Raw genomic sequence first — 22022 nt, forward strand, 5'->3', positions numbered from 1 at the left:
CCAAAGAACATGGCATCCATGAAAGAGAAAAATAAAAAAATGAAAGGACAGTTGAAAGTACTGAGGAAAAAAATCATTAAGAAATTGTTGGAGCCAAACCGGTTTGGCTCAGTTGATGGAGCGTCGGCCTGAGGACTCAAGGGTCCCGGGTTTGATTCCAGTCAAGGGCATGTACCCTGGTTGCGGGCACATCCCCCAGTGGGGGGCGTGCAGGAGGCAGCTGATCGATCTCTCTCATCGATGTTTCTAACTCTCTATCCCTCTCCCTTCTTCTCTGTAAAAAAAAATCAAAATATTTTTTTAAAAAAAAATTGTTGGAAAAATAATATGAAGTGATAGGAAAAAATAGCAAAGTTTCAAAACATAATAGAGAACTGAAATGCATAAATATGTCACCACATATATTTATATACTGTATATGAGGCCCCTAGAAGCATAAGAAATGCAAAAAAATTCACTGTTAATAACATTCTTGAGTTGCCCCCCTTAGAAATCAAATTGCCACGGAATACTATGCTGCTGTAAAAAAGAAGGAATTTTTACCATTTGCAACAGCATGGATGGAACTAGAGCATTATGCTAAGCGAAATAAGCCAGTCAATGAAAGAAAAATACCACATGATCTCACTCATTTATGGATAATAAAGACCATTATAAACTGATGAACAAAAATAGATACAGAGGCAGAGCAGCATCGAACAGATTGTCAAACTACAGCGGGAAGGCTGGGGAGGGTTAGGGGGGAGTAAGAGATCAACTGAAGGACTTGTATGCATGCATATAAGCATAACCAATGGACATAAGACACTGGGGGGTAGGGGAGGCCGGGGGAAGGTCAAGGGGGGGGGGAGGAGACATATGTAATACTCTTTGTAATACTTTAAGCAATAAAACAAAATTTTAAAAAAATCAAATTGCCCCCCTGTGGGGCACGTTAACACACCTTTATTTATTGACTTATTTTTGTTTTTTAAATAGGGAATGCTTCACAAATTTGCGTGTCCTTCTTGCGCAGGGGCCATGCTAATCTTCTCTGTATCGTTCCAATTTTTTTGTATATTGGTATGTGCTTCGGAAGCAAACACAAGTTAACACACCTTTAAAATTAGCCTTAAACCCCTCCCCCCCCAAGAAAGCACATAAGCTTGTTAACTCTCCTGTTATCTACCCCCTACCTTGCCTTTTATCTTCATATCCCCTCCTTAATTTCAAATGCATTAAAAAAAAAAAAAAAACCAACAACACCTGTAACACTGTTATTCTCTGGAGCATTTGAGATCTTGCTCCCTGGCATATGTCCTCAGTTTGGCTAAAATAAGCTCATGAAAAGTCTCTGCATGTCTGGACATTTCTGACATCAAGAGCTATATTTTACTTGTTTACAAGAAAGAGAAACATTTCCAATGAAGGCACTTAGGCGGGGCTTTAGGAAAGAGACGTTGACTGATCTGTAATAGGAAGAGAACAGACAGAAGTTGGGAGACCTGGTTGAATCTAGGTTCCAGTACTTCAGCAAGTGATTTTCCTCTGGCTTTCCTCTCCCACTGGAAAATAATTTCCCCCTAAGCTAGAGACATCCAGGGAACACACTTCATTAGATGCCAGGCTCTCCCGAAACGCGGAACGTTCCAGTAACTGGGCGCAAACGCTAATAGATTTGGAACCGTACCATAGGGTACTAACTGGAATACCTTTCCCACAATAGATTTTGGGAGCAACAAACAAATCAACTATTTCCTCAACAGCCTTTGGATGTGACCAGATCGCATGGTTTTAAAGTTCTCAAGACGCAACACTGTAGAACCAAGTAAGCAATTTTAAGAACACCCAGTCACAAATGACTGTTACTGCAGTATGGCCCCTGCAGCCCCGTCTTCACGTGGTTTGTCTGGCGTTGGCAGTGCCGCCGGCTGCTGCCATCTCAGGAGTAGCGCTACGTGGCACTCCTGCCAGCCCAGCCGCTCTTCCACGAGACGGCTACACCCACGAGGACTCCTCTCGTCGGAGCCACCGCACCGACGTCCTGCGCGCCCCCCCTCGGAAGGGTCCCCAGCCTCACGGACGCGCGCGAGACGCCGCAGCGAGAACCCCACTCGCTCCCAAGCGCGCCGCCCCGGCCGCCACCGCTCCCGGAAGTGCCGCTGCGGGTGGCGCGCAGGGGTGGGCGGGGCCAGGCACCGCTCCCGGAAACTCGCTGGCCTGTTGGGCGGGGCTGCGGCTGCCACGTCGAAGCGGAACGTGGAGGTGTCCCTGGACCGGGAGGAGGGGCGGCGGCGAATGCTGGGAGAGTCTGACGGGCGCCGCGCTCACGCAGGAACCGGTCGTCTAGGGTCCCCGCCAGGTGTGTCTCTCCTTTTCCCTCCTGGCCTTCTCGCCGCCTCTCGGGCCTGGAGGTAAAGCACAGGCCAAAGCTGTGACCCGGCCTCGGGCTCCGCGGGTCCCCGCCAGCCTGCGGCCCGGTCTCCGGTGGCGGCGCGTCCCTGGTCTCGTTTCGGCCCGGCCCGGCCCGGCGGGACAACGCCTGGCGTCGCGGCTGCTTTGGGGATCGCGCCGGTGCGCACCCGCCGTTGTTTTCACTGCGGAACAGGAGTTCCCCCGAGACTGGCGACAGGGTGTCCTGCCACCGCGGGTGACTGGGGTCTGAGGGTAGGAGCCCTTCACACCCTCGTGCACAAAGAGGTGCGGTCCGCAGGGGTGCGGGCAGGAAACAAACCTCAGCGTTACTTTGGCTGACTTCAGTTGGGTCAGGATTTTTTGTTTGTAGTTTAACTGCTGCCAGATTGAAAGGTTCGCAGGTTTCCACCGAAGACTGCTGTCATTTAACCGGGATTGGGTTCCTTTATGGGCAGTGGTCGCCCGGCGTAGCCTGTACATCGAAGGAAGTCTCATTAAGTGTTGGATGTTTTTGCCCATAAAGTATACGATGTTAAATTACAGGGCAGGTGTAAAAGAAATCAGAATATTGCCTGGGTTTGTGGGCGTTATAAACTTTTCTGTTTGCTCAAGGAACTAATTTTATGTAGGTCTCTCTGAGCTATTTTTTTTCTTCTTCTCCTAAACGGCCTTTTCTAAGTGTAGAAAACGGAAATGTCATTGTCTTTGTCGTCAACTGTAACTGTATTTAATTGCTGATTAGAGCTTCGTCCCTGTATTATACTACCCAGCGTTTGCTGTACGTACCAATTGTTCTGGAGTTGGCTAAAAAAAAGTTTACTCACCTTTTATTAGTGATTCTTCTGTGTTCCTTTATCTCATTGTCCCTTAATTACAGCTCTGGGAAAAGGTTGTAGACTATAAGAATTTACGTGAGCTTTGTAATGGATTTAGTTATACTGTTTAATTTCATATAAGCAGTGTCTTTTCTGAAACTAATAACGTAAGACTATAAAGAAATCTGTAAACTGTAAAGAGCAGTGATTCTTAATCTTTTGGGATTCCACTCCTTTTTGAGGATCTGATGAAAGCACTGGATTATCTTTCTAGAAAAATGCACACATATGTAGGATTTTCTGTATAATTTCTTTATAAACTCCTGCTAGATGATATTAAAGTTTCCATTGTTTTTAGAAATGTTGTCATTCTTAGGTAGCTTAATTTCAGCGCAAAGAGTTTTTATTTGTTAGACTCCAGATAACTGTGATACTATTTAGTTCAGTAATCAGTGCACAGATGCTTCTTTGGTTTTGGTTGCGTGAGATGAGTCTACAACATTGATAATACTAAATAAATCCTGTACTAAACAAATGTGCCCATCCATAATGGTATATTTTGCCTACAGAAGATGGGTATTTTTACTAAAGGCAGTGCTGGCTAGGGATTGTATTCCTGGTTTGGGAGTCAAAGTTTCCAGTTCTGTTAACCTCCTCTTTTTACTTTCTGAGGTATGGGTCAGTTCTCTATGTAGCATTGTATGGTTGGTATTTTTTTTTTTTTTTTTTGAGAATAGTACTGCTGGGTTTTAGTATTGTTTCACAAAATTATCATTTAGAAAATGAGCAGAAAGAGAAAAGTTTCTACTTAATGGCATGCGGTTGTTGTGGAAAGTTGAATGAAAAAAATAAGAGTTGTAGTCTGGAACATAAATTTTCATTTTTTGTTGTTATTCATTCTCACCCGAGGATATTTTTTCCATTGATTTTTTAAAAATCTTTTTTCATTGATTTTTTTAGAGAGAGTGAAAGAGAGGGGGAGAGACAGCGAGGGAGAAACATCAACATGAGAGAGACACATCAATTGGTTGCCTCCCGCATGGGTCCTGACCAGGGGATCGAGCCTGCAACTGAGGCATGTGCCCTTGACTGGAATTGAATCTGGGACCTTTTTGTCTGAGAGCCAGCTGTCTACTGATCCAAACCGGCTAGGGTGGGACATTAAATTTTCTTCAGTAGATGTATTAATGAAGATTCACTGGGTTAAATATTTTAAATTATTTACTTTTGTAATAGCTCACACACTAGTCTCAGCACTCTGTAATACCTCATTTAATTCTCTCAACAACCGTATGGTATCAATATGTGTATGACACTTACTTTACCAAGTGGGTAGCCAAGACACACATAGGTAAAGTTACAGGCCTAAAGTCAGAGGTAGGACATGGTGGAGCTGAGATTTAAACTGAGGATATTGGCTCCAGGCTCCATACTCTTTAACTGCTGTGCTATATGATATTATCTTATAGATGGCATCTATGAACAAGCCACTATCCTCACAACTTTCTTTTTATATTTTTAGAATGATTTTGTTCCATGTAAAATAGTCTTGAATGAACAATTCTGCATAGTGTGAATTCTAATCCTGTCTATAAATAAAAGCATAATATGCTAATTAGACTGGACGTCCTTCCAGACGACCTTCCGTACAAAAGCCGGGGCTGCAAGGGAATCCTTGGTTCTGGGTGCCTGCTGGTGGCCAGAGGGAAGCCTGGGTCCTGGGTGCCAGAGGGAAGCCGGTGCTGGCAGCCGGGAGAAGGAAGGCCTGCTCTTGCACGAATTTTGTGCACTGGGCCTCTAGTCCTATAAAATAAAAGCCTAATATGCAAATCAACCAAATGGTGGAACTACTGGCAGAACGACTGGTCGCTATTACATGCACTGACCACCAGGGGGCAGATGCTCAACGTGGGAGCTGCCCCCAGCCTGCAGGCCCCAGGCCAGCCAAGGCAGGTGCCAGTGGGAGCCTCCTGGTCGCCCCACAGATCGGCCCTGATTGCCGGCCAGGCCTAGGGACCCTACCGTGCACGAATTTCGTGCACCAGGTCTCCAGTCTCTTATAATATTGAAAAAGAACTACACAAAGCTTTTAAAGCAAATCTCACTTGGGAAGTACACATGGTTTAATCTGAGCCTTCTTTATATTTTCAAGAATATTAGTTACAGCCCGGTCAGTGTGGCTCAGTGGTTGAGTGTGTTCCCATGAACCAGGAGGTCACGGGTTTGATTCCCAGTCAGGGCACATGCCCTGGTTGTGGGCTCAATCCCCCATAGGAGGCATGCAGGAGGCAGCTGATCAGTGATTCTTATCATTGATGTTTCTATCTCTCTCCCCCTTCCTCTCTCTGAAATCAATAAAAGTAAAGCAAAAAAAAAAAGGCATTAGTTACAATTAATGAATGATCATTTCTGAGAGAAGGAAATAGACATGCATTCAGTTGAAGCTGTATTTCAATAGCAATTTTAGTAGTTTTATTAAAAATTGACTTTAGAGAGAGGAAGAGAGAGAGAAAAATCAATGCAATAGAGAAACATTGATCCACCAGCTCCTGCACTTGCCCTGGCCAGGGATTGAACCTGCTACTTAGGTATGTGCCCTGACCTGATTTCTGCCACCTTTTGGTGTAGGGACCATGCTTCAACCAATTGAGCCACTTAGTAGTTTTGAGAATGATTACAGTAGGTAGGTTATGGTACTGTTGTTTAGTTAGATTCAAACCACATAATGTAGTTCTGGGCCATTTTTGTAGTATAGTGCTTTTTTTTCACAGGTAGTATTGAAGCCATGTATTCAATACACATTAAGTGGAAGTGCTTCTTGTGGAACATTGAGTACTAAGACAAAAAAATAGACTTTTATAAATCCTTTGAATTCCCACCTAACCATTTTATGTTCTTTCGAATTTATCTCTTTCTCTTCCAGTAAATGTTACACATTAACTAGTGTTCATGAATTAGGTAGCCCTTGTTTTTACCTTTGCTCTTAGAGAAACTGTATTTCTATTCAGTTGGATTTATATATATATATATGGCCATTTTGTTTTCACATTTAGAAATTATTTAAAGTCATTTTATAAAACCAATTTTTCCCCTAACCATACTTTTCTCTATTTTTTACATAAGAAAAGGTCTTTTAAATAGTTAAGAATTTAAAAATCAAGTGTTTTACCTGAAATTGAGCTTTTTAGCTCATCAGTCTACTTGAATTTCCCTAAATATGAACATTTAAAACTTGAAATCAAGCAAAATTTCTGTATACCTACACTGTGCTGAGTAATTTTGCTCCAAAAAGAGTAAAAATTGTAACACTTGATTTTAAAATGACATTATTTGCCTAATTAGTGAGACAAGATAACATATACAACTATTAATAAAATGGCAGTGAGAAATATGTGAACAATATCTACTAATAGAATGTTATAAAGTTTTGTTAAGGTAGAATAAGACACTTTATTATAAAGTGCTTAAAGTGTGGTACAGACAAATATAAACAGTTAAGAGGTTATTTAGATCAGTGTGGATTGGATCATTAGGGCAGTTTTCATGAAGGAGCTGGGACTTGAGCTTGACAATTGGCTGAGAGGAAGAAGATGGCATTTCATATAAATAAAATAGGCTTCCTTTTTACTTTTTAGAAAATTGGGATTGTTTTTCCTTTTTTTTCACAATCTTAGGAAACTAGTATAGTTTTCTTGATTAAGCTTATGATAGTAATAATTTAAAAAACTAGTTAGCATATGAAAACACTTATTAACCTATGTGCAAGGCACTGGCCCTCTATAAAATACATTATTTTGTTTAAACCTTACAACATCCCATGAGATAGTCACTTTCATCCCCATTTTACAGATATAGAAACGGGCTCAGAGAGGTTAAATAATGTGTCTAAAGTATAAGTAGCAGAGCCAATATTCAAATCGGGGATTGAGTTTATAGGCCTTTCTTTTAACCACATGAGTATTCAACCTCCTAATCCACTTTTGTCTAACCTAGCACAGTTGCTAAACTATATTTCTTCTCTTAATTTCATCATGTATCATAGTTGCTATGCTATTATTTCTTCTAAATGTTAACATTTCTTCTATGATTAAAATTGAATATCTGATCTTGTTGAAGTAATAATTAAGAGCTTGGACTCTGGAACTAAACTTCTGAGTTTAAATCTTGGCTCTGCTTCTTGCTAGCATGTACAAATTATTTAACCTTTCTGTGCCTTAATTTTATCATCTGTAAAATACTCTTCAAGTATAAACAACTTGAACCTGTAAGACACAAGGCATATTGTTAGTCTAAGGTCTTCTTAAGGAAACTAGTAGAGGATGAATTTCATCCTTTACAGATGAGTAAGAAAACTGGCTAAAGTACTGTTGGAGGGCATTGAGTATATTTAACTATAGTTCTGAGACTAAAAAGTGGGAATAAGGAAGAAAGAATAAAATGTGCATGTTAAATATCTGACAATGTAGGAATTAGTTATAAAATTTTAAAAAAATTAAGAGAACTGGGAAGTGGAAACAAAATTGGAAGTAGAATAAGTTAGTGGATTGCCTCATCTGTAATGGCTGGGAGTCAAAGGACATCATTAAAGCTGACAAATCAGTTAGAAGTATAAGTATATTTAACAGTTCAAAGGTAAACATTGAGGAAGATAATACTATTGACTATAACTGTAGTGCAAGAGGGGCAATAATTTTATACAAGCTAATTTCTGAGGTGCTCATAGTTACTTTGTAGACAATTAATGGCATTAAATAAAAATATTTAAATAAAAGATCTTTTAAACAGCTAAGAATTTAAAAATTAAATGTTTTACCTGAAATTGGGTTTTCTAGCTCATCAGTCTATTTGAGAGGGGCAATGTAGGAAAAATGGGGGGCATCTGTAATACTCTCAACAATAAAGATAAATACAAACAAAAAAGAAAGAAAAGCATCTCACAAAATTCAACACCCAGTTGAATAGAATTCAATAGAACAGTAATCAATGGCTATTTCCTTACATTATATACACTTAATATATATACATTTGTATGTATATGTCGAATTCCAAAATCTTGCTCAGAGGTGTACAGGAGGTTTTCCCACTTAAAAAAAAATAAAAAGACAAGAAATCTCACTGTTACCACTACGGTTTCCTATGGTACTACAGCTACTAGCCAACTTGGACAAGAGAAAGAAATTCGAGGAATAACAGTTTGAAACAGAGAGGTGATTGTCACTATTGGTGCATGATATGAGTATATATGTGGAAAACCTAACAGAATCTACTGAAAAACTACATTTCAGAAAAGGCAAAACTATGGAGACAGTAAATAGATCAGTGTTTTCTAGGAGGGAGGGAGAAAGAGGGATAAATAGATGGAGCATAGCGAATTTTTAGGGCAGGGAAACTTCTGAATGATACTACAACAGTAGGTATGTGTCATTATACATTTGTCAAAACCCGTGGAATGTATAACACAAAGAGTGAACTCTAATGGTAACTATGGACTTTGGGATATGTGTCTATGTTGAGTCATTGCCTGAAACAAATGTAACACTATGGATCAGGATTTTGATAATGGGAGAGGCTGTAGTTGGGAGAGTGGGGGAGAGGTATGTGGGAACTTAATATACTTTCACTCAAATTTTCTGTGAACCTAAAACTGTTCTAATAAATAAAATCCATTTTTGAAATCTTGTGAAAGGTAAAAATATATACATACAAGCAAAGTCAAAAGATAAAATCTGACAACCTAATAGAAAAATAGACAAATGATACAAATAGACAGAAAAGGAAATATGGATGACCCATGACCACAGGAAAAAAAAAAGATGTTTAACATTATTTATATTATGAGAAATGCAAATTGTAACTATACACAGCTAACATATTTCACTGGTCGATCCTGTTGGTAAAAATCTAAAGTGTTAAGCTCCAAAAAAATGTAACTCTGATAAGGCAGTTAGGGTAGCAGCTACTCATATATCACTCTTGGGAATGTGAAAAGGTATAGTTGCCATGCAGGGCAACATGGCAATATTCATCATAATTTAAATTTCATTTGTTCTTTAATCTAGCAGTTTTATTTCTGGAAAATATAGCTGTCCTTGCCCATGAATGAAATAATATGTACAATGGGCATTTATTGCAGCATTTTTTTGTAAAAATCGCAAAATATTAGAAACAACTCAGGTGTTCCTCAGTAGCGGACCCAGTAATTAAATTATGGGACATCTTTATAGTAGAATAATGTGCCATATGAATGCATTTTTGTAGAATAACAGATTTTTTTAAAGCTTGGAGTGACCAGTTTTAAAAAATTTTCTGCTTTATCTTACTTATTTTGAAACCAAACACCTTTATTTGCAGTTGTCACTGGGGCCGATTCTTGCTGCTTACTTATTTGCTGGCCTGCTCTCCCAGCTATATGGATAGGCGCAAGGCCTTGATGACATCTTGCAGGGCTGAGAAGTGCTTGGCTTGGTAGGCCAGGGTAGACTCTGCCTTGTTCACAACGGTCTCCAGGTTGTAGTCTTGCTGCTTGGACATTTCAGAGAGCTCAAGCCAGCCTGGCCTGTGCTGAATAATCTTCTTTTTTTAAATATATTTTTAATGATTTTAGAGAGGAAGAGAGAGGGAGAGACAGACAGAAACATCAGTGATGAGAGAGAATCATTGATCGGCTGTTTCTGCCCAACCCCCACTGGGGATCAAGCCCGCAACCCAGGTATGTGCCCTTGACCAGAAACAAACCTGGGACCCTTCAGTCCATAGGCTGATGCTCTATCCACAGAGCCAAACCAGCTGGGGCTGAATAATCTTTTTGAGCTCTTCCATGGACCTCTCCTTCAGCTCTTTGATCTGAGTCATTAGAGCTGGACACCTGGAAGACAATTCCTCTTCTTCCTTAGTAAAATTGCCTGCAATCAGGGACCCCTGAGAGCTGACTTCTGTCTCTTCTGTTTCCATCTGAGTTGACTGCTCCCCACTGGGCCCACTTTGTGGGCTCAGCTCCTTGATCCTGTCTGCATTTCTTTGTTTGTTTATTTATTTATATGTTTTATTAATTTTGAGAGAGAGAGGAGAAGGAGAGAGAGAGAGAAACATCGATAAGAGAGAAATATCGATCTCTGCCTCCCGCACACCACCTACTAGGGATTGAGCCTGAAAGCAACCTGGACATGTGCCCTGACCAGGAATCGAAACCAGTGACCCTCATGATGCATGGGACTATGCTCAATGATCTGAGCCACGCTGGCCAGGGCTCTTGGTGTATTTGAAGTATATCCACAGGAGCTTATGCCTGGTGAGATTATGGCAATCCATGGCTTGGTGCTGACTAGAAAAAGCTACTTTATCTTTTTTTAATAAATATATTTTATTGATTTTTTACAGAGAGGAAGGGAGAGGGATAAAGATTTAGAAACATCGATGAGAGAGAATCATCTGTCAGCTGCCTCCTGCACCCTCCCCCCCCCCCCCCTCCCCACTGGGGATGTGCCCATAACCAAGGTACATGCCCTTGACCAGAATCGAACCTGGGACCCGTTAGTCTGCAGGCCGATGCTCTATCCACTGAGCCAAACTGGTTAGGGCAAAGCTGCTTTATCTTTAAAATCTATGGGCTTACTATATTCTTTGTGGTTAGTCTGTTTTAATTTAAAATTAATTTTAAAAACTGCTCTTACTGAATGATCCTATTCCAGGAAGATGCACCTTATTTTTTTATGTGCCTTTTCTTACCCCTGATACACTGCCACCCATCCTTGTCTGAGCAACCCAGGTACATGCCCTTGCCCGTGAATCAAACCCAAAACTCTTTGGTGCTTGGGCTGATGCTCTAACCACTGAGTAACACCAACCAGGGGCTGTCTTAAAATAAGTGTTTCTTCTTTCTAATATTGAACATGCCCAGCAAATGATACCTAATTTGATTTATTGGCATTAGGGCTTTACTAATGATGCAGTGGTTGGTCCAGTATATTTCTGTGTTCTATGTTACATGTTCAATATATATCTACTAGAGGCCCAGTGCACAAATTCGTGCACCAGTGGGGTCCCTCGGCCTGGCCTGCAGGATCGGGCCAAAACCAGCTCTCTGACATCCCCCAAGGGGTCCTGGATTGCGAGAGGGCGCAGGCCAGGTGAGGGACCCCACCAGTGCATGATCAGGGCCGGGGAGGAACTCGGGAGGTTGGCCAGCCGGGGAGGGACAGTGGGAGGGCTCCAGTCCCGATTAGCCGGACCCCAGCAGCAACCTAACCTACCTATCGGAGCAGCTGCCCACTGGTGGTCAGTGCATGTCATAGCGACTGGTTAACCAGTTAACTGTCTGCCCCCTGGTGGTCAGTTCAGTGCACGTCAACCGGTCGACTGTCTGCCGCCTAGTGGTCAGTGCACATCATAGTGAGCGGTTGAGCGGCTTTAGCATATCATTAGCATGTCACGCTTTGATTGGTTGAAGGCCGACTGGATGACCCAACACTTAGCATATTAGGCTTTTATTATATAGGATGTAAAATATTCTCTTGCCCTAGCTGATTTGGCTCAGTGGATAGAGCGTCGGCCTATGGGGACTGAATGATCCCAGGTTCTAGTCCGGTCAAGAGCATATGCCTGGGTTGTGGGCATGATCCCCAATAGGGGGCGTGCAGGAGGCAGCCAATCAATGATTCTCCCTCATCATTGATGTTTCTATGTCTCCCTCTCCCTTCCTCTCTGAAATCAATAAAAATGTATTTTAAAAAAATTCTCTTTAGCAGGATGAAGTTAAAGGAAGTCGATCGTACTGCCATGCAGGCATGGAGCCCTGCCCAGAATCATCCCATTTACCTAGCTACAGGTGAGTTCAACAGAAACAAGATAGTACAAGTCACCTAATTTCTTCTCTTCCACATCTGACTTATTCATATCTGTTCTTTAAGATTCAGATCAAGCTTCATCTCTGGAAAGCCTTTTCTTCCCTGGCAAGATACCTCCCTCCTTGCTGTCAGCTGAGTTCTATGACCTTCCTCTGTGTTCCCATAGCACCTATACATCATAGCATTAATCATGATATATTTATAGTGTCTTCCCCATTTTATAAAAATTATGTTTTATCTTTATTCCTGCAGTACTAAACACAGTAGATATGTTTTTTAAAAAACCTGTTAAATATCAATTTGAATGAAGAACAGTTTTGATGCTTTTTTATATAAAAAGAGTTGGAGTTATATCATTTGTGACTATAAACAGATATAGTGAATCACGGTGGTGTTTTTACAGAGAACTTTTAAAATTATCTGCACCACTCACTCTTACAAACATCATCTCCGAGCCCTGTGTTAGGATCTCATTGCTGTAGTAATTTAAACATCTGCTCAATGGCATATGAGCTGATTTCAGTCACTATTACAGCACTCATGACTGAGATAATTGAAAAACATGCCTTTAATTTCTTTTTTGTATGGTTTGCTGAGACTGTTATTTTTGCATGCATAGTTACCATAAATGTATTTTCTATAGGAACATCTGCTCAGCAATTGGATGCAACATTTAGTACCAATGCTTCCCTTGAGATATTCGAATTAGATCTTTCTGATCCATCCTTGGATATGAAATCTTGTGCCACTTTCTCTTCTTCTCACAGGTATGAGATTCAACCTTAAATTCATGATTATATTTAATTATATGTTGTGAGTAATGCCTAGTTTGTCTATAAATGTATTATTATTAGAAATTGCAAGGAATACTACCAATAATGACATGAGATATTTTGTGAAAAAACACATTAGTGAATTTCTGTGGAAGTAGAGTTAATATCTATTAACTTTTTTTTTTTAAATGTATTTTTATTGATTTCAGAAAGGAAGGGAGAGGGAGAGAGAGATAGAAACATCAGTGATGATAGAGAATCATTGATCGGCTGCCTCCTGCACACCCCCTACTGGGGATCAAGCCCAAAACCCGGGCATGTGCCATGACTGGTAATTGAACCAGTGACCTCTTGGTTCCTGGGTTGATGCTCAACAACTGAGCCACATGTCTGTTGACTTTTTATTGCTGACTGTAGGATAGGAAGGAAATGATACAGTTTCTAATTTTCCCCCCTCATAATATAGTAGAGTTACTTTCTTTTATCTCCTTTTTCTTACCTGTTTACAAAAAAAGGAAGGTATGATTAGAAAAAGAAGTAGTTGGATGAATATTAAAATGTAAATAGTAATTATCTCTGAATAGTAGGTTATTTTAATTTTTTTCTTGTATTTATCTATATTTGAAAATATATTTCACAGAGAATTTTATTGACATGATTTCTGATACAGCAGGTATTTGGATCACCTTTCCAAGTATTTATGGCCTAGTGAAAGTACACTTTTATTTAAGTAGTAAAATTGCTTTGTTGCCTCTTTTGGCAGATTTTGATGAAGAGATTGTACCTTAGCTAACAGAATACAGATCATGGAGTCTCATGGAGTCCCCTCACACTGTAATGGGAACCCCAGATACTTTTTGTCTTGCTGTTTTTCTACTCACCACCATCTTTTTTTTTTTTTAAATATATTTTTATTGATTTTAGAAAGGAAGAGAGGGGGAGAAAGAGATAGAAACATCAATGCTGAGAGAGAATCATTGATCGGCTGCCTCCTGCACACCCCACACTGGGATCGAGCCCACAACCTGGGCATGCGCCCTTGACTGGAATCAAACCCGGAACCCTTCAGTTCACAGGCCGACATTCTATCCACTGAGCCAACCCGGCTAGGGCTACTCAGTACTATTTTAGCATGTCTCATCGTATATCTCGATGACACCTTTATATTTCTTCTCCACGCCACACCATAATCTTTTATTCTCCACAAGTAGGAGTACTTGTCATAACAGACATAATTTTAATGTCACTTTTTTTACTGTCAGAATACATTATTTTTCTTAGAAAATTTTAGATGACTCCCTTAACACCTTTACTATTTAACAGACCATTTGTTGGTGAGTACTTATATAGTCAAAAATAATCAAGGGGAGTGGTAGCTCTATTTTTCAGATGAACCAAAAGCAGTTTAGGATGGTAAAGTAACTTGCCCAGGCCTCACAGTTTCTAAATGGTAAAACTATTCGTAAGCCCATATCTTCAGCACACAAATCAAGTGTACTTTGACACACTATAATATTACCTCTAAAAAAGAATATTTTTACTCTTTTAAATTACAAAATCAAATATGCACATGAGTATAGATAACTAAAATGCCATTTTACCCAGTCATTCACAGTTACTAGGAATAGAAGAGAAACAGTATTTTTGGAGTATTTATGAAGATATAAGTAATTAAATGTATACTTTCAAATTATTTTCTACATTTATTTGACTTAAAAAATTAGTTGTTGCCAAAACCGGTTTGGCTCAGTGGATAGAGCATCAGCCTGCGGACTGAAAGGTCCCAGGTTCGATTCCGGTCAAGGGCATGTGCCTTGGTTGTGGGCACATCCCCAGTGGGAGATGTGCAGGAGGCAGCTGATCGATGTTTCTAACTCTCTATCTCTCTCCCTTCCTCTCTGTAAAAAATCAATAAAATATATTTTAAAAAAAAATTAGTTGTTGCTTTTTTAAATTGAATTCATTGGGGTGATGTTGGTTAATAAAATTATACAGGTTTCAGGTATACAATTCTACAGTACATCCTCTTAGTTGTTTTTATGCATTTTCTCTTAAAGGTACCACAAGTTGATTTGGGGGCCTCATAAGATGGATTCCAAAGGAAATATCTCTGGAGTTCTTATTGCAGGTGGTGAAAATGGAAATATTATTCTTTATGATCCTTCTAAAATTATAGCTGGAGACAAGGAAGTTGTGATTGCCCAAAATGATAAACATACCGGTCCAGTGAGAGCCTTGGATGTGAACATTTTCCAGGTTAGACTTTTGACATTTACTCATGATTCTTGAGATATGTGCTGCTTATTTGAGATAAGTGTATAAATCTACTATGCTTGGAATCAAAAGCTAAATATGTGTGCCTGAGGAGTGAGTATATTTGTTTGAAGAATAGAGAGTTCAGGATATGTACTACTAACCGCATGGAGGGGATCTGGGTGATGGGTTTAATTCAGAGAAGTCTGGAGATGTCATAACATCTGATTGGACATTTTTTAGACATTAGGAGCCCTTGGGCATAGGTTGGAAACCTTGCCTTTTAAAGGTTTATGCTATTCCAACATTGGGTTGGTCTGTGGTGTCTGGGTTAATCCACAGTTTTATTAATTGAGAAATTTTGTATTTATGATTAGTACTCTATCAGATAATTAGAAATATATACAAATATAGTAAAAATTTAATTAATAGACAAGAGTCTACTGTTGCCATTTTAAACTTTACTAAATATTATTATATAAATGTGTAGGTTAACAAAGACCTTTTTTTTTTTAAAAGGTTATTTATTGATTTTAGAGGGAGAGGAAGAGAAATATAGATTGGTCGTTCCACTTATTTATGCATTCATTGGTTGCTTCTTGTATGTGCCCTGACTGGGAATGAAACCTGCAACCTTGGTTTATTGGGACTATGCTCTAACCAACTGAGTTATCCGGCCAGGGCCAAAGATCTTTTTTAAAAAATATATATTTTTATTGATTTCAGAGAGAGAGGGAGAGGGAGAGAGAGATAGAAACATCAGTGATGAGAGAGAATCATTGATTGGCCACCTCCTGCACACCCCATACTGGGGATTGAGCCCAAAACCCAGGCATGTACCCTGACTGGGAATCAAACCGTGACCTCCTGGTTCATAGTTCGATGCTCAACCACTGAGTCATGCCAGCTGGGTAGTTAATAAAGATCTTGAGTTAATAGAATACTAGAGTACAACAACCAAAAAATGGATATTATCTTAAAGTTTAAAGTAGTTATTTTTCTTTTATTATAAATAGATATTTAAGATATAGAACTATAAACCCAAACTTCTTAATTTCTACCATTTATGGGGTTTATTCTTTACATTAGAAAGCTAGTTCCTTTGTTAATTGGATTAAACAGTTGCTGATTTTTGGTTACCTTGTATTATAGGTGGCTATTATCATAAAATTTCTCTGTTTTTAGTTATATTTCTGTTGATTAGAGAAGAATGTATGCAAGTGAATAATAAAGGATGAAGGGTAATACATCAAACTCATTATCTTGCTGTACTTCATATCACAGTTTTAGGGGCATTTGACCGTAAAGGTATGCAATAGAGCTGATCTAGAAATATTGCTACTCGGAACAAGATTGAGTGTATATGAAGTAGAATTACGTGAGGGATTTAAGACAAGAATTTAACTAGCCCTATCTTGGTTTGGCTCCAGGAGCTGGCTTTGAGGTATCCTGAGATGCCATTATTTTAGAATTCAGTTTTCCTGAAAGCAATAACTGGTGACCTGTTTTTATTTCCCACAGTTGGATTCCCTTCCAGAGATGTAAATCCACAAATTATAATCCCCATGTGGTTACATGATTTTTAAAGAAAATATATTTTTCTTGATTTCAAAGAGGAAGAGAGAGAGATAGAAACATCGATGAGAGAGAATCATGGATCGATCGCCTCCTGCACGCCCCCTAGTTTGAGCCCATGACCCAGGCATGTGCCCTTGGCCTGAATCGAACCGGGGACCCTTCAGTCCGCAGGTCAACGCTCTAGCCACTGAGCCAAACCGGCCAGGGTGGTTACATGATTGTTTAAGAATTTATCCATGTAATTATTTTTTTAATACATATATGTATTGATTTCAGAGAGGAAGGGAGAGGGAGAGAGATAGAAACATCAACGATGAGAGAGAATCATTGATCACCTGCCTCCTGCACACCCACTACTGGGGTTAGTGCCCACAACCTTGACATATGCCCTTGTCCAGAATCGAACCGGGGACCCTTCAGTCCACAGGCTGATGCTCTATCCACTGAGCCAAACCGGCTAGGGAATCCATGTAATTATTTTTACTGTCTTGTATTAAAATATCAATACACATATTATCATTTTAAGTTAAATAGAATTTTATCTATTTCTCTAAAAACTTTAAATTTTAGATTGTTATGCATGGTATTTAGGAATTCATAAGTCTTGCTTCTTTAATTCAGTAGAAAAATTGTATAACCTAAAACTGAGAGATCTTTTTAGCTATGAACTGAGTTAATCTGAGTTCTCTTAATTATGTTAAGTGCTATTTAGTTATGAATTGTTTCTTATTGCAGACTAACCTGGTAGCTTCTGGTGCTAATGAATCTGAAATTTACATTTGGGATCTAAATAATTTTGCAACGCCAATGACACCAGGAGCCAAAACACAGGTAATACATTGATTTTGATATAATCAAAGAACCAAAATCAGTTCCTCTACACTTAATTTATTTGTGTGTTTTCCACAGAAAATGTATTTGTTTAAAAATCAATGTTTAGATGCCATTGATTTTTCTTCAGTGTAGTGAAGTAAAGTATTAATGAATGTTTTTTCAAAGTATCAGTGAGTCTTTCAACAGCAAATATTTACTCAGTGCCTGCCATTTGCCAGCGACTGTTTGATTTTATTCACTACTGTATGTCAATAAAATTGTGACATACAGTAGTAAATAAAATTGACAAGTCTGTAATAATTTTTTTAGATACCATATTTTATAGGGTGTAGTATTTTATATCATATAGTGTTTTAACACTGTCCAACCTTAGAATAAAAATCATAGATTCGAAAGGAAACATTTTTTAAAAGAAACACTTAACCCCTTTCCTATGTATTTCTTTCTTTTTTTTTTTTAACAGTGCAAGTGTTAGTGATTCAATGACCAGAAAATGAAGAAGCGGGAGCAGAGCTCACAGATTAGCTTCTCATCCACTTGGTGTTGAGAAGTTGTAAATAGACATAGAAGGGTAGAAATGAAGGGATGATCTAGGCAGATAAGAGAGAGCTTTATGCAAATGGTGGGTGGAATAGTCATGGTTTTCTGGGAAAGGGGTGGCAATTTTTATTTTTATTTTTTAATTGATTTCAGAGAGGAAGGGAGAGAGAGATAGAAACATCAATGATGAGAGAGATTCATTGGTCGACTTGCCTCCTGCACGTCGCCTACTGGGGATCGAGCTGCAACCCTGGCATGTGCCCTTGCCCAGAATTGAACCCAGGACCTTTTAGTCTGCAGTCCAGTGCTCTGTCCACTGAGCCAAATCGGCTAGGGCGGGGTGGCAATTTTTTTTGGAATCTGGGTTCTACCTTTTTGTCCTTTTATGGTTCCTTCTGATCATTGCCAAGTTGATTGTCAACTGTCATGGCCTTGGTGGGTGTGTCATTTAGAATGGAGATTAGATTATAATGAGGTTTGAGGTCCCCTGGAGGTCACTTAGGAGGCCATCTTGGTCTTAGCTGATACTTTCTTGAGAAAGAACTATTAACTGCATTCCTCCTGTTCTCAAAGATAAACAGTGTCGGGTAGGGGTTACCAGGTCACATAGGCCTACTGTGGGGTAACAAAATCCTCCCTTTCTTATTTTTACTCATTCTTGAGGGATGCTGAGGGACAGAGGTCCACCATCTGTAACTGCTTTGAGGCTTTTGTAATGGGGCCCATTAGAGGAGTGAAACCCTTCCTTGGCTAATCTTAAATAAGTATGATTGTCTCCCTGCTGTAGTTCTAACAACCATTCATACTCCTGGGTAACTATTATTTGAAGTTTAATTGATTCAAGTCTTCTGAAAACAAAAGAAACTAGACATTAAGGTATTACTTATCTTGTTGGTATTCCTGCTGAGTAGTAGCTTGAAGTCTAATAAAGGCTCATAGAAGTGTTGAGTTGTAGAGAAGAGAACCTCAGGTTCTAGGCCAGTCGTCTGTTTTACCTTAGTGTGATGAATCCAAGGCATTATTCCCTGTACTGTGTATTTCTAGTAAGTTGAGAAAATAGTCCTCTCACTGCCTCTTTGAGTTTCTTTCTTTTTAAAAAAAAATTGATTTGAGAGAGGAAGGAGAGAGAGACACACAGAGAACAAGAAAGGTTAGAGAGAAACATCGATCGGTTGTCTCCTGTACTCACCCTGACCGGGGATCGAGCCTGCAACTGCGGTTTGTGCCCTGACTCGAAATCGAACCTGCGACCTTTTGGCACACGGGATGATGCTCCAACCAACTGAACCACCTGGCCAGGGCACCTCTTTGAGTTTTTTATATTATATAGACTACTCAATTTGAGTAGCCTTATAATGGGACCTAATATTTTGGCAATCTTGAGAGGAGGTAGCATAAGGATAGCCTATGGTCTACCACTTATAAAGGTATTTTTCTCATTGTCTAGGCTGTAACTTTTTCTCTGCCTAGTTGTTATATTGACCTACATCTGCTTTGTGGTCCATCGTCTACCTCATGGCACTTGCAAAAATAACAAAACAGTGCTTGATTTATAGCAGGAGCTTAATAAATGCCTGGTGAATGAGACAATATTATAATTACAGTATTGTATATATTGAGAACTTAGGAATGTAAAGCAAATTTGTAGAATGAACAGATCAGATTTTTAAGTGATCTTTTTTTAAAAAAGAAGGATCGGAATTGTAGTTAAATTTTATTGTAATTGAGAAATGGTTTTTAATAGTTTATTCCTTTTAGCCCCTAGAAGATATCAGCTGCATTGCATGGAATAGACAAGTCCAGCATATTTTAGCATCAGCCAGTCCCAGTGGCCGGGCCACTGTTTGGGATCTTAGAAAAAATGAACCTATCATCAAAGTCAGTGATCATAATAACAGGGTAAGTATATGATTGATTTGTAATGAATATGTTGTATTTCTTCTGTAGGTATTCATATCGTTTGTCAGAGTTGGCAACAAATCAAATTTCTATACAGTCAAATCCTGTATTTTCATGGACCAGTCATGTGGGAATGAGAGGATTTTTCCTTAGGGAAAATAAAGCTCTCAATAAACCAGGTTGGATATTATTAATAATAAAGAGAGAGATTGGGGGCTTGTTCTATGATATTCTTTGTATTTTTCTTTGCTAGCTGTTTCAAAGCATTACAGCAACTTTTTAATTCATTTTTACCTTTCTCTAAAATGTAAAGATATTTCCTACAATTAATTTTACAATTGAACTTGCAGTTTCCAAACTCCTGGCTTCATCTCTTCTATTAGGTACTGTATTCTTCTTCCACTTGCCCATTAGATGCTGCTGTATAACACATTAAATTTTTGACCTTACAAATTCCTTAATATGATGTCATCATGTGCTGTAAGATAATTTAGATACCATTAGGGCCTTGTTTTGTTAGTTTATTTTTAATCACATTATATGGTTTGACATTTTCCAAAACAAGTTTACCTAAATCAGAGAATACGTATAAAATTTTTCAACAACAAAAAACTATTTAGAAGAATATTTCTTCAGGGGTTTGTTTTTCCCAATGAATCAGGAATTTTAAAACAAGTTTCAGTGAAATAAAGCATACAGTAAGCATTTCAGTCATATTCTGAAATACTTAATAGGATCCCCAAACTTCCAAGTAATTCTCAATAATAACGTTAATTTATCCCCATGTGAAAATTTGGTAGTTGTTGCTTAGACATTCTATCTTGATTTTCCTAATGATCCCGGTGCTGGGAGGCATATTACCCTTTTACTATATAGGATAGAGGCTTGGTGCATGGGTGGGGGCCAGCTGGTTTGCCCTGAAGGGTGTCCTGGATCAGGGTGGGGGTCCCGCTTGGGTGCCTGGCCAGCCTGGGTGAGGGGCTGATGGCTGTTTGCAGCTGGTCACACCCCCTTCAAGGTGGGGGTCCCCACTGGGGTGCCTGGCCAGTCTGGGTGAGGGGCTGAGGGCCGTTTTCAGGCTGGCGGGTGACTGAAGCTCCCAACCTGTCCTTTTTTTCTTTTTTTTTTTTTATTCTGGGCCAGCTTTAGCTCTGAGGCTTGGCTCCAGCTCTGAGATCCCGGCTGGCTGAAAGCAGGGATCTGCGTTTGTTCTATTATTGAAACAATGTTGCGATCCTGCTGGCTGAAGCCCGGCTGGGTGAAAGCAGGTTTCTGGGGTTTTGTTTAGCTTCTATATTTGTAACAATGTTTCAAACTGCAAGCTCAGAGGCCGGCAGCGGCTGGCGGGGAACGTTGGCTTCCTACGTCACTGAAGCAAGCAAGCCTCCTGTTCGCTTCAAGCTGCCTGGCTGCCGGCCGCCATCTTGGTTGGCAGTTAATTTGCATATTGCCCTGATTAGCCAATGGGAAGGGTAGCGGAGGTACGGCTAATTACCATGTTTCTCTATTATTAGATAGGATAGATTTTTTTCTCTTTATTTTTCTGAAAGTGTTAAATTTTAAATTTGTATAAAATTTCCTCCTGGCCCAGCCAGTATGGTTCAGTGGTTGAGCATCGACCTAGGAACCCGGAAGTTGAGGTCTGATTTCTGGTCAGGACACATACCTAGATTTCAGGGCTTGATCCCCCGTGTGGGGGGTGCAGGATGAAGCCAATTAATGATTCTCTCTCATCATTGATGTTTCTCTCTCTCTGTCTCTTCCTCTCAGAAATCAATAAAGACATATTTAAAAAACCAACAAAACAAAACAAACTTCCTCCTAGTTACATTTTTGGCAGCAAAACAGGTTCTGGCCTAGAATTGCTTTATGTATCAAATAGCTGGATGAATTGAACACTTTTAAACTTTTTACTTTTAAGACTGCTGTTCAAGATTGTTTAATAAAATTTAATACTCTTTAGATTTTTGGAGGTCTGTTTACTTTTTTATTGAATTTATTAGGGTGACATAAGTTAATAAAATTATATAGTTTTCAAGTGTAAAGTTGTATAATACATCATCTGTATATTGTATTGTATGTTCACCACCGCA

At 39.4% G+C, this 22022-nt stretch overlaps 1 protein-coding gene and 1 pseudogene across 26 annotated transcripts in view; one reads left to right on the plus strand and one right to left on the minus strand.

Moving 5' to 3' along the window:
- Positions 1 to 970: 970 nt before the first annotated feature.
- LOC139000033 (U6 spliceosomal RNA) lies at positions 971 to 1083 on the minus strand (annotated as a pseudogene).
- A 1152-nt stretch (positions 1084 to 2235) lies between these two features.
- SEC31A (SEC31 homolog A, COPII coat complex component) overlaps positions 2236 to 22022 on the plus strand; it is a 77964-nt gene continuing 58177 nt past the window's right edge. For 22 of the 26 annotated variants that reach the window (XM_070393729.1, XM_070393763.1, XM_070393772.1 and 19 more), the window contains exons 1-6: positions 2253 to 2341; positions 11951 to 12033; positions 12696 to 12819; positions 14883 to 15081; positions 17392 to 17487; positions 19789 to 19929. In XM_070393729.1, coding sequence (XP_070249830.1) covers positions 11955 to 12033; positions 12696 to 12819; positions 14883 to 15081; positions 17392 to 17487; positions 19789 to 19929 — 639 coding nt within the window. In that variant the 5' untranslated portion in view covers positions 2253 to 2341; positions 11951 to 11954. Of the gene's footprint in view, positions 2394 to 2660; positions 2680 to 11950; positions 12034 to 12695; positions 12820 to 14882; positions 15082 to 17391; positions 17488 to 19788; positions 19930 to 22022 lie in introns of those variants that run through there. The other 4 variants (XM_070393721.1, XM_070393737.1, XM_070393754.1 and 1 more) reach the window with 4 other exon arrangements.

This window comes from Myotis yumanensis, unplaced genomic scaffold, assembly GCF_028538775.1.
Source record: "Myotis yumanensis isolate MYYU_CA2020_CCGP unplaced genomic scaffold, mMyoYum1.0.hap1 SCAF_1, whole genome shotgun sequence".
NCBI classification, from domain to species: Eukaryota; Metazoa; Chordata; class Mammalia; order Chiroptera; family Vespertilionidae; genus Myotis; species Myotis yumanensis.